This window comes from Tiliqua scincoides, chromosome 4, assembly GCF_035046505.1.
Source record: "Tiliqua scincoides isolate rTilSci1 chromosome 4, rTilSci1.hap2, whole genome shotgun sequence".
Taxonomy (NCBI): Eukaryota; Metazoa; Chordata; class Lepidosauria; order Squamata; family Scincidae; genus Tiliqua; species Tiliqua scincoides.
Window position 1 is genome coordinate 191,644,563 of NC_089824.1, and position 15,913 is coordinate 191,660,475.

The 15,913-nt window shown below is 44.4% G+C and overlaps 1 protein-coding gene across 2 annotated transcripts in view; it reads left to right on the top strand.

The window, feature by feature from the left end:
- The window catches only part of CBFA2T2 (CBFA2/RUNX1 partner transcriptional co-repressor 2), a 95,688-nt gene that overhangs the window by 61,899 nt on the left and 17,876 nt on the right, over positions 1 to 15,913 (top strand). For both annotated transcript variants that reach the window (XM_066623662.1, XM_066623663.1), the window contains exons 2-4: positions 10,881 to 11,024; positions 13,334 to 13,575; positions 14,649 to 14,738. In XM_066623662.1, coding sequence (XP_066479759.1) covers positions 10,881 to 11,024; positions 13,334 to 13,575; positions 14,649 to 14,738 — 476 coding nt within the window. The remainder of the gene's footprint in view (positions 1 to 10,880; positions 11,025 to 13,333; positions 13,576 to 14,648; positions 14,739 to 15,913) is intronic.

Consider the following 15,913-nt stretch of genomic DNA (forward strand, 5'->3'; position numbering starts at 1 on the left):
TTAGTGGGGGAGAGAATACTAGCCTACCTTAGAGTGCTGTTGTAAGAGTTCCTGAGAATGTACGTAAAGCACTTTGAGAACGTGCTATATAAATACAGGTGTACTCTGGTATAAAGTACACAGATTTGTTATCCGCAATTACGGTTATCTGTGGTTCTGCTGATACTGGGGTTACCCTTTTAAAAGATAGGGGCATGCCTGTACTGTTATAATTAGGAATATAAAATGTGGCATTCATAATCTGGCAATAAAGCAAAATGTTTCATGATACTGGCATGGTCCTTTAAATCAGGGGTCTCTAAACCTTTTGGCCAGAGGGCCGCTTCAAATATCTGGCATGGTGGGGAGGGCCAGAAAAAATTTAAATATAAAATTTAAATAAATAAATTGGAACTTAGATGAATGAATAAAATGAATGAATGGGCTCATTCATTCAACCTCTCTGGCCCTCAGAACACCCTCCAGCTACAATCAGAACACAGTTCTGGTCATGTTCCGTTGAGTGGGCCAGAGGCTTTCAGGGGATAAGAGGTTGGCTGCGGGCTGGACAGAGACGTGCTGCGGGCCGCATCTGGCCCCCGGGCCAGGGTTTGGGGACCCCTGCTTTAAATTGAAAAGTTCAGGAGGCATTACATGCATATCCTTTTGAAGTTATGCAACACCGAGAAAACCCTCACCCTGTCTTTGGAATGAATGATTAAACTCAACATTTCTGAAAGTTACAAATTTGCAGACTCTGTTCTGAACATGGTATTTTAGGTTTTGTAGAATTTGTGATAAGATGAGTAGAGTTTAATCATCACTAGGGCCATGTGCTTAGGGGAATGAGGCTATGTGCAGTCTTACCAAAATTTAACTTTTTGGTTCCATCTTTTAGAAGAAAATTCTTAGTGGGAAAAGGTTTTCTGTGGTTGAAAGGGAGAATAACAGGTTGGAGGCTTTCAGTCATTCTGCAGACATCCTAGTGTAATAACCAGGAGACAGGTTTGTTTATTCACTGCTTTCAACAGCTGAGAACTTTGCAAATGGGGATGTCAATCCTTATAGAAAAAGAAAAGATGTTATTGCTTCAGTCCCATCTTTTCTGCTTCTACTGCGTCATGCTCTGTACAGTGGGAAAGCAAGCAGAAGCATCTCTGACCTAGAATGGACAAATTTCTGGAGGAAAAAGTCCATCGCAGGTTCCAAGCCAAGATGTGTACGTGCAACCTCCTGATTTTAGAAATGGGCTATGTCAGAATGCCAGATGCAAGGGAGGACAACAGGGTGCAGGTCTCTTGTGTGCTCCCTGGGGCATTTGGTGGGCCACTGTGAGGTACAGGAAACTGGACTGGATGCGCCTATGGCCTGATCCAGTGGGGCTGTTCTTAAGTTCTTATGTTCAGAAGTTATTAAAAATTAAATGTGTGATGGCAAAGGATGAAGAGAATCCATCAAAATTTCCAAGCCATAAATCAATAGCATTTGAATGACAGATGCTTCAGATTGGCTTCATGGAAGGGAAGGCAAACAAAGCTGTCTATCCTCCTCTGTAACAAAGAAAAGCTTATGTGGCTCCCCATATTAAATGCTTTCTCAACTGGTTTTGAATTGTAAAATCCTCTGCTGTATCAAGCTTATATTATACTTGCTTTCGATGCTGATTTGAGCATAAAATGAAACAGCTGTGTGTGGGAGAGGCATGTATTTATTTTTGAATTATCTAGTATTTGGCCCATGCTTCTGGGGTCCAATCCTACAAGCTGCCAAGAACTCACAAGAGGTGTTAAATCCCTTCTCCTCCCACTGCATCCTGCAGAATTAAAACTCCAAGGGGTTAGGTTTTCACCCATACTCCGACATCCACTTTTCTAAATGCTGGGGTCATTTATGTCTTTCTGTGAGTGCTCTGAATATCCATTCACAGCACTCAAGGAAATGGGAATATAACAAGTGAATATGGTCATTATTCAGTAGATGTGAATTGCCATCAAGGAAGAGACCTATTTCTAGAAGTACTATGGTCTGTCCTAAAGGGTTGGGGGGGGGGGGAGATTAACCAAGAAAAAGCAATGAACACCCACATCCTAGCTGTGGCTTGGCACCCAAAGCAACATTCCATGTTCAAGTAAATGGCAGCCTTTCAGCTTACAACAGCGCTGCTGAACAAACCTTCCCTGTGATCAGCAAGTAGCAGCCCTTGGATTAGTCCTAGCCTGAGGACTGCTTTCTAATCTTCCACTTCCCCATTAGTTCTGCTCCTGTTGCTGCTACTATCTCATAGTCAGCTAGCGCTAAAGGCTCCAAAATGGCCATAGGTAGATATGGTGCTATGCAGATAACTGTATTGGAAGTAGCAGAAAACTATTCTGATGTGTTGTCTCTTGATTTCACTTTGGGAAGGGGGGGAAATTATGATTTTTTTCCCCCCTTCTCTCTCCCTTTAGGACAGGATTCAGGATGACTAATAAGGCTTGTAGCAGCAGAGGTGAAATAAGAGAATGTGTAGGCGGTGATGGGTCATTGAAAATAATTCCCATGAAAGTTTCCTTGACGCACTCTGGATAGGCTGTGACCGAAAGATAATTGGTTCTTATCAATATTTTTTGCTGGCAAATCCACGTGTCCCCAGTGTACATTTTTGAAGCTTTTGGGAAGTATCGATATACACTAGCATTCTTATTATAGAAAGCTTAACATCTGAAAAGTATTTTAATCATAGGCTTGATTCTTCTGTGCAGACCAAGAATTTTCCCCCAAAGACCCACTCACTTTTGTGCATTCATTTGATGGTGGCAGGCCATGGCTTCCTGCCCTTTCTGCTGTAGATAATTTCTGCATGGTTCCTGTTCCTTCCCCTCCCCTGTGACAGCTTTGTTTCCATGTGCCCTATTTCTAGCTATTTTCAGCTTGTGCTTACAATGTACTGTGAAATACCAGACATGCTGTTATGTGCTGAACCACATAGGTTACAGTTCAATCAGGCAGTGGTTTTCCAACTGAGTTCTGAGAAGCATTGGGTTTCCATGGAAGCTTATCTGGAGGTTCATCACTGAGATGACTACTAATGTTGGCTAAGCTTCCATTAACAATAGCTCATCCAGTGCACCTCGTCCTTAGCTGTCATGTCCAACCTTGAGAGTGCAGGGCATGTTCAAGGCTGCATTTCTCTGCTTCCAGCTGGCCTGCACAGTGTCCTACAAGACCTGAGTGTGTATCCCAGAACTCTTTCTAGAACCCAGAACTCAAAGCAAGTCAATGTGGCAGAAGGATAGAACTATGCCAGAGAAAGGAAGCCTTGGTTCTGATAGCAGCTGTCAGATTCTGATACCACTGTTACCTGTCAACTGAGGGTCTCGGTACTTAGAGGTGTTATAAATGGGCAAGGCAAGATGTCCTCAAACAGAAAAGAATGGTACTAATTAGAAAACAAAAGAGAATTCTTTCCCACCCTTTTTAGTTCCCAATATGAAAAATATTAGCTTGATAGAGACTGGAAACAGATGGTGAGCAGCTGAAATAGATAAGCATATTGTTCAAAATAAGCAGTTACCAGACTGGGAAGGTGAGAAATCATATTTGCATTATCTCATCCAGTTTCTGTGACAATGCATTAAAACAAACATGGCACATGATACCTGGGAAGCACAAGCAGATTGTAAGGAATCTTCTTGATCATGGGATCGATTGGATCAGAGGGGGATATTGGGTAAAACAACTGGTCTGACTCTGTGCTCTGCTTGATGGTCAAGCATTGTAATGAGCCTAATGGTGCACTGTTGCATGTTTACTCAGAACTAAGTTCCACTGTGTTCAGTGGGGCTTTCTTCCAGGAAAATGTGTAAAGAATTGCATGCTAAGGAAAATGGAGGGTTTTGCATAGCTTGACTGATTAGGAATGATGACTTTTCTTGACCTGTTTCTGAACTGGTCCTCATCTACTGCAATAGTTCCCAGAATTATTGTTATGAGAACATTTGCATTTCATCTTTTGCTTTCTTTCTTTTCCTTCTGGGCATGCTTGTCTGTAGCACTCTGAAACTGCCCCTTGTCTGGTTTAGAAATAACATTATCCAAGTAAACTTGTATACAAGTCTCAGAACTTGGCTTTTCAGCTTATCCTGACTCTTCAACTCACAGCTCAGGGTGACTCACAGTAGGGGTTAAAAGCAACAAATGATCACATTTAACAAACTAGAAAGAAAAGAAAAAGGGGGGAAAAGCATTATTAAGGGCGGCAAAAAAGATGGCACAACATTCAAGTCTCACAGAGTGAAAATTTTTTAGTGATGTATTCGTTTTGGACAGATGAAATCAAGTTTGCTTGGAACATTCAGGGTACCATTAGAAGGGGCTGTTCTGTGATTGTTTATGAAGTAACGGGGCTGACTGTTTCCACTCCTTTTGCTCCTGAAAATATAACTTTAGTGGCCATTCGGTATCAATGGCTCAAGTCCAAATCCTGAAAAGGTAGATGGCAGATTTCTATATGTGAAGGTGTTGAATGAGGTCTTCCTCATGTGGCCACGAAGGACAGAATTTCTTTGATAGCCTGCAGAGAGTTAGTGATAAAAAACATAAGCTCAGCTGTCTCTTTGATAGCCCACAAGGAACCACCATGGATACCACAAACTGTGGATAACTAAATCCATGGTTTCTGGAGGCAACCAGAGCCATTCTGAGGCCTGTAGAGGCCATTCATGGCCACTACAGGCCTCAGAATGGCCTCCCAAGGTCCCAGAAGGGCACATCCAATTTTTTGGGCCAGTAACCAGCAGTGCCCTTCACACCCCCAGAAGCCATTCTGAGACTTTTAAATGCCATGCATGGCCTCTAAAGAACTCTGAGAAGCTGAGCTCCGGTCGCCTCTGGAGGCTTCAGGTTAGGCCAAATCTGGTTCAGCATGGGTTCACGGGACCTGTATTAGCCAAATCCATGGGCATAAAATCTGTGGATAAGTAGGCTCAACCTGTAAGGAAGGGGGGCTTGAGGGAGCAGGCAGTGGGCTGAAAAGGAGGACCTGACTGAGCAAGAATGATGGAGAATGACAGAGTGTTGGTACTTGCTTCTGAAAACTATTTAATCAGCAGCATTGGACCAAACTGTCCCAGCCAATGATTCTTCTTCTTGAGAAACAAAGTCTCAGATTTGATTAGGGTTCAAGAAACTAGAGGTTGGTGGTGTACTTGGATGACATGCTAAACATCTCCCTGTTTTAAAGACTTTAAAATCTCTTAACGGAGGGAATAATGCTAATATGATGCTCAAAGAAGTTAGGCTACAAGAATAGCTTCAGTTTGGAAAGCAAGTATGGGATCTCAGGTATTTTGTATGTGCCTGTAAAACTGGTAGAAGGATGGTTTTAAATCAAATTTAAGTCTCCCTCTCCATTGCCAAACTCAGAGAAACTATTATTTAAAGTAGCGGTGCCCAAAGTTGTGACTGCTGAGCAATGGAAAAGTGGTCCTCATTTGGACCACTTCTTTCTGTTTGTCCTGGGTGCTGCACAATGTCTTCCATGATGAGGGGACGTGGATGCTCTAGGCAGTTGCATTAGCTGCCCGGCATCCCAGAAGGTCATGGGACAGGATGTTTGGGCAGATGCAATTGCTCAGAGTGTCCCTGTCCCCCAATCATAGAGGACATCATGTGGCGCCCAGGCGGAATGCCAGATTCAGCCCCTGGGCCAGCGTTCGAATGGCTCTATTTAAAGCAATGAAGTTCTGAAGTATGAAATAATACATGTTTTACAACATGATTGTCATTTAAAAGAAACTCCTACATATCCCTGTCTATTCAATATTTGCCCGAAACAAGTCTTGTATTGCATTCAGAAAAATGTGTTGTTTGAACCTTTGCTTGGATGAAATTTCAGAGCTGGGCAGTGGCCACAAGCATGAGTTTATGCACCTTGGGCATGGCATAGCCCAGGTACTACCAATGCCGCAACCTGGCAATACTGCAAGTGTTGGGGCTAGCATAGCTTGGATCTTTGATATTCGAATGGTTTGGATATATGGAATGAGTTGTCACAGTTCTGGTTTCTAGTTGGGTGTGATAGCAGCCCACGCAGCATACATTTTGTACAGGCACCAGCAGTGTAAGTATCCTGTGGACCCATGGAGACTAACAGGTGTATTGAGACATGAGTTTTGTAAATGGTCGAATTCCTTTAGATGAAAAAATAGAGTAAAGAAATGGCAGTGTTGTGTGCGTCTTGTCCACACATCTTGCAAAAGTTAACACCACATCCTGGTTTCCTGGCAGTGAATAAAGTGTGCACCCAGATAGGAAATGGACTCATTGAACTTCTCAGTCCTTGAGAAATGCTGTCATCAAATTTGGTAATTATTTCCAGTTTTCAATACAGATGCCTTCCGCTCTGAGTTTTGACATTCTTCCATCAGTGAGACACTTTGGATATTTGAGATACAAGGGGGAGAAGAAGCATAAAAGACTTGCCTTTCTGATCTGTCACTTTGAATGTTGCGGACAATCACGGATGCTGCCACATAGCTAGATGTGCTACTGTCTGTGCAACTTGCTCATCTGATTGCAGAGGAAAATACAGAACTTGTTCATTGAATATCACAAATGAATACAGAAAACACAAAGTGTGGTTCACACATGCTTCCATTCCCCCCATGAAGTTGAAGCCACTCTAAATATGGCAACACTAAGATCAGAGCTGGAATTTCCTGTGAGATTGAAATAGTCTACCTCTGCTTCTGCTTTCTTCACTCCCCCCCCCCCCCCAATTTCAAACTCTTATTTGCTACCTTAAGTAATTGGACTAGGCTCTTTGGCACATATACACTTCCAAAAGGGAACTGCTGATTTTTACAGCACTGATGTTAACGCACAGCATTAGTGGGTTTTGGCATTGCGTGTTTCAAGATACTCTTTGCTAACATAAAGGTGTTCACAATATGCAGGTAAAGAAGGGGTCAGGACTTGAAATCTGTATTTAACATATTACATTGTTCTCTACAATGTACACACACACAAACACAGTTGGCTGCATAGTAAATGCGCACCTGAAACTGTGCAGACTCTGTGATGGGACAACTAATGCTTTGGATCTAGGAATAGAATGGATGAATAACAGTGAAAAGACAGAGCTACCAGCAGCTTTTGATTCCTTGATAAGTGACTCTTTGGGTGGTCTGCAACTGGGGGTCCATAGCTCCTTTATATTAGCATGTAAGCATGCCCTCATTTTCCAGGAACCAGTGTACGTCACACAACACATATAAAGGATTACAAGTACAAGATTGTTTCTTTGTTCTTTTAAAGAGGGGGCTTATGGTTTCTAAATTGGCTTCTATAAACCAATGAACCTGTTGTCACGTTGAGCTGATAAACGTGAATGGGTGCAGGTCCTCTAGGATGTTGAAATGGGATGCTCCTTGTTGCTCTGTAAATAATGGGCTTTCCCATATGTGTATTTTGGTGTCTGTTATAAGACAAAACCTTAATGAGAGACTGTTGTCACCAATACTGTCATTGGAGCAAACCCAAAACAAGTTCTTTCTTGCCTTGCCGCACATTCTGTTTTCCTGTATGAAAATGGAAGGAGCCAATGGCAGCTTGGTGCAGGACTGGAAAAACAAAAACAGGTGCTTGGGATTTCCACAGGGTTTCTCAGGTGAAGGACAGCAGAGCTCAGCACTGTGTGAAGAAGAGTTCTTCTGCTTGTTCAATTCCTCACATGTTTTCACACAAGTAGCACATTCCCCCCCTCCCTCCGGATGAACAGATTGTCAACAGAAGTTGCAAAGTGGCATTTTTTTTTAAATTTGTCATTGTAATTCAGTGAAAACCTAAAGCTTCCCCCCTTTTTTTTGTCTGGGGGCATTCTGGTCTGCACACTTACCAACTCTGATTTCTTCAGATCCGTTTCCTCCCTGGAAACTGTGACAGGCTTCTGAGTGCAAGGAATGCCGTATTGAGGCTGCAATCCTATCTGCACTTACTTGGGAGTAAGCTCTAATGACTATAATGGCACTTACTTCTTTGGATAGTATTGGGCTGTAACCCTGCTACAAAGCTGAGTGCTTCAGTTGTGTTAGCCTTTTGTCCATATTGCTAGTGCATCAAACCTCTGGTGAAGTCATGCTCGGGATACCTTGGTAGCACCTTTCCTATGGAATACCCTTTTTGGAAATTTCCATTAGGCCAGTTCTGTTGGAGGCTTCAGGAGACTTGCTAAGACCTTTCAATGTTCCATCAGGTCTTTTTGCAAGCGATTCAGCAGTTTTGTTTTGGATATCTGATGCTGTAGTCTATCTTTATGGTGTAGACCAGCTTGTGCTATTTTGTGATGGTGTAATGATGATTTTTTGTTGCAAGTCTCCTTGAGGGCCTTTAGTGAACTGAGAGACAGTTACACTGTAATGCAAGAGTATTGTGACCACTGACTTCATTGGTAATGCCAGAGATTTGATGATGAGGAAGTTCCAGGACTGTTGCACATTTTGCATGGAAAGGAGCTGGCAGTGTTGCACTGGCATTTCCTGTGACACATATATGTGTCCACACATACACTTGTTGAACATGTATCTGGGGACCCTACACCAAAGGAAAGAGAAACCTTCAAGGTTGTAAGTAGGGGAGGGTGAAAGGAAATATTTCCCATTTCCCATATTTACCTAGAAACTGAATATTTTACTTTTATTCTAGGACTTGCAAACAGGTTTCTGTTCCAGAAGAGGCTTTGTCAGACCACATATATTTGATGATTTCAGTGGTTACGGATGCATAGAAGCAGCTTTCCCTTGACAGCAGAGAGAATCTGGAGCTGTCTTTAGTCTGACTTTTTTGAGCAGGCATTTCCGCATGCCTGCTGGTGTGCTGTACCAAATTCCAGCGCTGTGCCAAGCGCTGCAAAGGTTGTTGTTCAGATCTCCTCCAGGCCTTTTGGCGCCCATGACTGAAAAAGCAGGTGGTCAAAAATGAGGGCTCCCTTGGGGGTTTACACTCTGTCCATGAGGAAGTGAAAGACAACTGTCTGTTCGTTCCATTTCTAGTTGTCTCCCTCTTAACAAAAGGAGAGTGGGGGGGGGGGGAGACGGGACCCAGATGGATGCATTGGAAACCTGTTAATATGTTTCTGAAAGGCATCATAGAACAGAGCCCCAGATTGCCCGTGAAATAATCAAATCAGACAGGCACCCATTTCTTGTTTCTTTTGAGCTAATAAGTGGCCAGTGTGTTACTGAAGGAGACGTGACTTTTATAGCCACAAGGTTATATAAAGGTGCCTGCGCAACAGAGACTCACAACAGATTTGCTTGCACTACGGAGGATGGTCTCACCCATTGAGGAAAGCAGTTGGTTGAGATCCTTTTTAAAATTTGAATAGAATGTTATACTGGAGGGGGGGGGTCAATGACGAAAGAACCACAGGGAGTCTTCTTGGAACCTGGGTCCTTTTTCTGAAAGTGTGGAATTTCAGCATTCCGTCCTTCCTCTGTTCGCCACATTTGGAAAGGAAAGGTGAAAGTGCTTGTGTTAGTGTGAGTTCTACCTACATCTTACTTTGTTCTGGCTCCTTTCCCTAAGCTTCAAGTTGTGTGGCTAAGGAAGTCCTTGCAAATAGTTTGCACACGTTTTTGTCCTGGAAGCCTTCCATTTCTGTTAGCCTTCCTGACAAAGGCCAATGACAAACTCAAATGACAACTCAAAGCAGTGGTTCTCACACATTTAGCACTGGGACCACTTTTTAGAATGAGAATCTGTCAGACTCCACCGGAAGTGATGTCATGACAGGAAGTGACATCATCACGCAGGACAATTTTTAACAATCCTAGGCTGCAATTCTACCCACACTTACCAGGAGTAAGTTCCATTTACTATCATTGTTAAAAGAATATACATAGTAGCTTGTTAAAAGTACAGGTCTGTAACATTTCCCCAAATGCAGTCACATACCATGGTAGCATCAAGTAAAAATAAAATAAAATAAAAATAAAATTAAACCATTGAAATGAATGGGGACCCACCTGAAATTAGCTCGCAACCCACCTAGTGGGTCCTGAGCCACCATTCAAGAAACACTGACTCAAAGGATAAGATTGCTTTTGTGTAGCTTCCCCTATCTTGTCTCTTGGAAGCAATTCTTATTCATAGAGGCAACCCATGACTATTTGGAAACCTGACCGTCAAGAAAGATCTCCCTCCCAGGGGTTCCTTCTGGGAGCTGTGGATGGTCTCAGCTGCCTGGACCTGTATAAAATGGATTGCAGCCTGATCTATAGTGATAGGGATGTGCAAGACTATTTGCATAAATAGGGTGTATCTCCAGAATTGGACCACGTGTTTGAACACGTGAATGTTGGCATTCACCAAAATATGCATGTGTATGTATGAGAAGAGGGAGAATATGTGGGCGTTGAAGTTGTAGAGTAGCTAAGAGTTTGGTGGATTGTATAACAGGATGTCTGTAGTTCCGATCTCATCCCTTCTGCCGTGAATTCACTAAGGGCACAATCCTAACCCCTTACGTCAGTGCATTCCAGCACTGGCATAGCTGTTCCAGTGGGACATGTGCTGCATCCTGCAGTTGGGTGTCACTCACAGAGGCCTCCTCAAAGTAAGGAATGTTTGTTCCCTTACCTCAGAGCTGCACTGCCCTTATGTCAGTGCTGGAAAGCACTGACATAAGGGGTTAGGATTGCATCCTAAGTGGACCTTAGACCAGACTTATCCTCTATCTTCCATCTGCACTATGGAGAACACTAATGCCACTGCATAATAACACTGCATATCCCTAACCATGCAGCACCTTTGTGTGGATTTAGAGTTGCTTTGAGTGCTAGTCTGGGCTGACAAGTGGGAGATGTAAGAATGAATGAATAAATAACACCGGGTTAAATGTTTTCTTCTGCTTTCCATCCTAGTTGCCAGTGAGAAGAGGGTGCCAGTGATGCCAGGATCCCCTGTGGAAGTAAAGATACAGTCAAGAACTTCTCCATCCAGCATGCCACCATTGCCACCTGTCAACTCCGGTGGACCCCGACCCATCTCGTTTACCCCTGCTGCATGTAAGACTTGGGCAATTTGGATTAAATACCTCTTACTATAACTGCTTGGCCATATTTCTTAACTGTTTTTTGTTGACTATGAAGAAATGAAACTCCATCTCTTTCATTCTGATTCTAACAGTGTTCTTCCAAGCCAGGAAGAGTTAACTGCTGGTGTGTTAATCTAATTAAATCGACCTGTTGTTTTCACTGGCTTGGCAGGCCACGATTGAGCAGTGCTTTCCGAAATGTAGATGTCTGACTTTTTCAATAGATCTACAGGGCACCGGCGTAGCTAGAGGGGGGGAGGGGCACTAAGTTTTGCAGGGAGCCACCCCACAGTGTGCAAGCAGCCCCTCCCCTTGGGAGCCATTCGCCTCCGTTTTGCCGCCCCTCTGCCCAGATGGCTCCAAAAGGGAGGGGAGGAGCCGCTTGCACGCTGCAGGGAGACTAAATGGAGGCGAATGGCACCCAAGGGGAGGGGCCACTTGCATGCTGTGGAGTGGCTCCCTGCAAAACTTAGTGTCCCACCCCCCTCTAGCTATGCCAGTGCTATAGGGGGCCTTGTTATCAGCAGGGGTTCTGTTTCCAGAACCCCTGCGGATACCAAAATCTGCAGATGTTCAAATCCGCAGATTTGGGTACCCCCTAACCTAGGTCTGGAGGGTGATCTGAGGGCCTTGGTTTGAAGGGTTTATGTTGGCACCCTTCAGTCTCAGAAGACTAGGGTATCGCGCTCTGAATAGTGTTCTGGAACAGTGTCCTCTCCAGTGCGCGAAGCCTGGGTAAAGTAGATATGGAGGATAGACTGTTACCCATGCAGCAAATCCCCCCTCTCCACATCGCTGAAATGGTCCAATGGAAAGGCAGAAGCCAATACGGTTGGTTCCAGCAGCATCGCAGGAGTTGCCAGAACGTGACTGTGTTCGGCCATGAACTGCCTCAGGGACTCCGGCTCCTGATTTTGCCTCGAGGTTGACTCCTGAAGCCTTTTCCATAACTGGATGTAGCCACAAGGCAGTGGAGGTTTGGGATCAGAGTTTTCCTTCTCTCAGATGAGCTGCCTTCCCAGGCTGATGAGTCCCATCTACCCGGTGGCTGTTTAGTCGCCTCTTACGACAAGTACAGCCAAACTGGAACCCATGGATGATGAAGCCTGTGGGTTCTGAATCCTCGGACACGGAGGGCCCACTGTACTATCCGCATAAATCACTTTTATGGGGTAGAACCTGTTCTTGTTTCCTTCAGCCTTTTAAATAACATATTTGACTCCAATAAGGCTGACAATCATTATGAAGTAACCCAAGTATGAGGAGATCAGGGATTGTTGCTTGGTCCAGCAGGTACACCCTTGTTGTGAGTACTGACAAGAAAGGGGAGAGTTCAGCCCCTGATTATTTCAGAGGCATCTGCAACAATTTCATGCTATATTTCCCACATCATTCACTGTTGCAGTTGAAAATTTCAAACTACCTTGGGTCATCTATCTCTGATCACTTGTATGGCACCTAGGGTAAAGCTTGAACTTATTTTCAAAGCTGTTGTGCTAACTTTTTATTTATTGCTTGACAATAAATTTATTTATTCCCATTTATTTATTCCATGACACTAAGGGCGTTATCCTACCGGCCCCCCAGGCCAGTGCAAGTCCCTTGCACCTGCCTAGGAGGGTTGCAAATGTGCCATAAAGCATGTTTGTGCCTCCTTGGGAGCCGGCTGAGCTGGCAGCTCCTGAGGTGGCACAAGTCCGAGGAAACCCATTGGGGCCATGGTGGTTTACCTGGGGGTAACAACTTCTGGCCCCAGTCTTGCGCTGGATACAGTGCAGGCCTCCTGGCCTGCCTTTTCCAGTGCAAGGTAGGATGGCACTGTAAGTATTTTTCCCCAGGTCTTTTGAATTTATTGTCCTACCAATAGTGCAGAAGTCCAGAATCCTGTAGAGCAGCAGTTGCCAAACTTAGGGGGTCGCAGCGTCTTTCTTTTGTGGAGGCCTCTTCTTCCCGGCTCTTCTGGGCACCCCCATTTTGGATGGTGCAAAATCTCACATGATCCAAAATGTCTGTGCCCAAGAGAGCCAGGCCACCGGGGACATTCCACAGTGTTCCTGTGAATTTGCTGCTGCAGCCCCGGGCACCACAACACATAGTTTGGGAACCACTGCTGTGAGGAAGAGCTTTAAATTAAAGCTTGAGTCTTTTTAAGATATTAAATTTTAAATACAGAATATCTGTGTTTGTTTGTGACCAGCATAGTGTTTGCCAGCATCTTGCAGCTCAGTTTCAGAATAAGGCTATCATCTTAATTGGTTTTTGCTTTTCTTGGCACTTTAGTACCCAGTGGGATGAACCATTCTCCTCCAACACTGAATGGTGCACCATCGCCCCCTCAAAGGTTCAGCAATGGGCCTGCTTCATCCTCTTCGTCTTCACTAACCAACCAGCAGCTGCCAGCTACTTGTGGCGCTCGCCAGCTCAGCAAATTGAAACGCTTCCTTACTACCCTCCAGCAGTTTGGCAATGACATTTCACCAGAAATTGGGGAGAAGGTCCGGACCCTTGTTTTAGCATTAGTGGTGAGTGTTAATAGAACTGAATACAGCAAGGAATTCTGATGTGGACACATCTGCAGTTTGTTATGGAGCCTTTTACTTATGTCAAATGCTTGTCAGCAGAACATCTTTTTTTTTTTTTTAAGCAATTTAAATGTTGTGGGGCTTTTTGGGGGTTGTTAAAATATTTGCCTTCCTGACTAGACTGATTTTTAGTTTCTTCTGGATCTTCACTGCACACCTTTTATCCAAGAACTAGAGTATTTGACTATGCCAGGATCATTTGGAGTGTGAATTCATAACATTCTAGTGTTTGGTTGAAATCTAACCAGTGTTCAGTGGGGTAAAAACATAATGATGCCCTATAATGAATTCTAGACAGCGGGTGTCAAACATAAGGCCATGGGCCATATCTAGCATGTGGAAGATCTTTATCCAGCCCACACGACAATTGGGCTCTCCCAACACCTCGCTTTCAGCAGTGCCGCTTCTGTCATGGCTCTGGGAGGGAGTGACAGAAGGAGACCTCAGAAGGCAAGGAACGCTGCAGGGGAAGGCACAGACCAAGGGGGTGAACCAGGGAGACGCTGTCAAGGCACTGGGAGAACCCAACTATCACGCAGCTCTCCCTTTCAGCAGTGCAACTTCTGCGGAGGCATGGTTGATGACTTGTGAAGTGATACCTCAGCAGAAGCAGTGCTGCTGACAGGGTGGCCTGCATGATAGCTCTCTTAATGTATTGGGCTCTCCCATATCTTGAAAAATGATCAAAATTTGCATATTTTCTCTTCTGCCATTTGCAGCTAATGAGAACGAAGTACTTATTTCACTTAATGACATTACTTCCTGTTCAGTGATGCCACTTCTGGCCCTCAGCAGGTGCCATGAATGCATTTTGACCCCTTATATGAAATGCATTTCATGCACCTGCTCTAGATAACCCTTGACATCTAGGAAATTCAGCTTAATTCTACTTTGCTATATCAGGATATTTTTCTTATAAAAAGGAACATGAGAGAAAAGGGGATGCAAATGCATTTAGTCCAGGCTCTTTGTATCCATGAGAAGGCTGGTAAGACTTTTGTTTCTCTTTGCAGAATTCTACAGTGACAATAGAGGAGTTTCACTGCAAACTGCAGGAAGCCACTAATTTCCCTCTTCGTCCGTTTGTGATTCCATTCTTGAAGGTGATTAGTGATTAGTCTTATTGTGTTGACTTGTAGCCTATGAACCACTAAGGAGAGTGGGAGTGAGTGCCTGGGAGTAAGATCTTCCAAAGGTTGTAAGTCACAGTGCATTGAGAACATCCAAAAGCTCTTCCTGTTCAAGCAGTTCTCCTGCAAACCAGAGTTCTGCCAAAATGGCAATGGTTTGCATACCTTCTACAGTGGATGTGGATCCTCCCTGAGTATGCATCTCTTACACTTTTGGTAGGGTGTGGGCTCAGTTCAAAAGCACTTTTCCCCAAAATCTTATTAGGAAAGGAAGGAGATCCACCCTCCCCTCACTGCCCACTTCCTGTCCACCCCCTGTGTTGACTTACAGCCCAATCCTATCCAACATTGGCATAGCAGGGCCAACAGGCCCATGCTGTATACACAGCTGGCTTTGAGCAGACAGAAAGCCTCCTAGGGATAAAGGAACATTTGTTCCCTTACACCTGTGTAGAGCCCCAACATGCTCAATGGAGCTACTCAGATTTTTGACAGCTAATTCATTGGCACATAACCAAATAGCCCCATGTAGTGCTTTCAGGCCCAGAAGTTAGGATACAGCAAAGGCCTGCTCACCCCCCTCCAAGCCTGAACTGCCCTTCTCCCTACCCCTCCCCTGCCCCAAAACACCCCCTTCCCACCTCCTTTCCTCCCTCCCCCTGCCAACCAACACAGCACTTTCCCTGCCCCGGTGGGATGAGATACCTGCAAGACAGTGAAGGCTTTTCTGCTGGCATCACTTACTTGCAAAGTGTTGAAAAGTGTTTTACATCACTTTTAACACACCCAGCGCTGGTGCTCGCAGAGTTTAGGATTGGGCTGTAAACTGGCACCAGGGGTCACTGGCAGGCTGCTTGCACAGGGCTGCCCTCTGCTATGGTGGCAGCCCAGCTGCACTGAATGGTGTGTTGCTGTTTGCAACAGCCATAGAGAACCTTGCACTGTCAGTGCTAGTTCCAACTGCGCCAGGTCCCAATATGATTGGACCATGAGAAATATATTTTTCATAGAACAGTTCCATTGGTTTCCTATCATTATGGATCACTCTAAATGGGGAAGGTATTTCTGGTACTCAAACTGAAATGTTACAGATAAGGAGCAGGTGAATAATCTACTTACCAGCCACAGCATGGTCTTTAAAAAGGGAG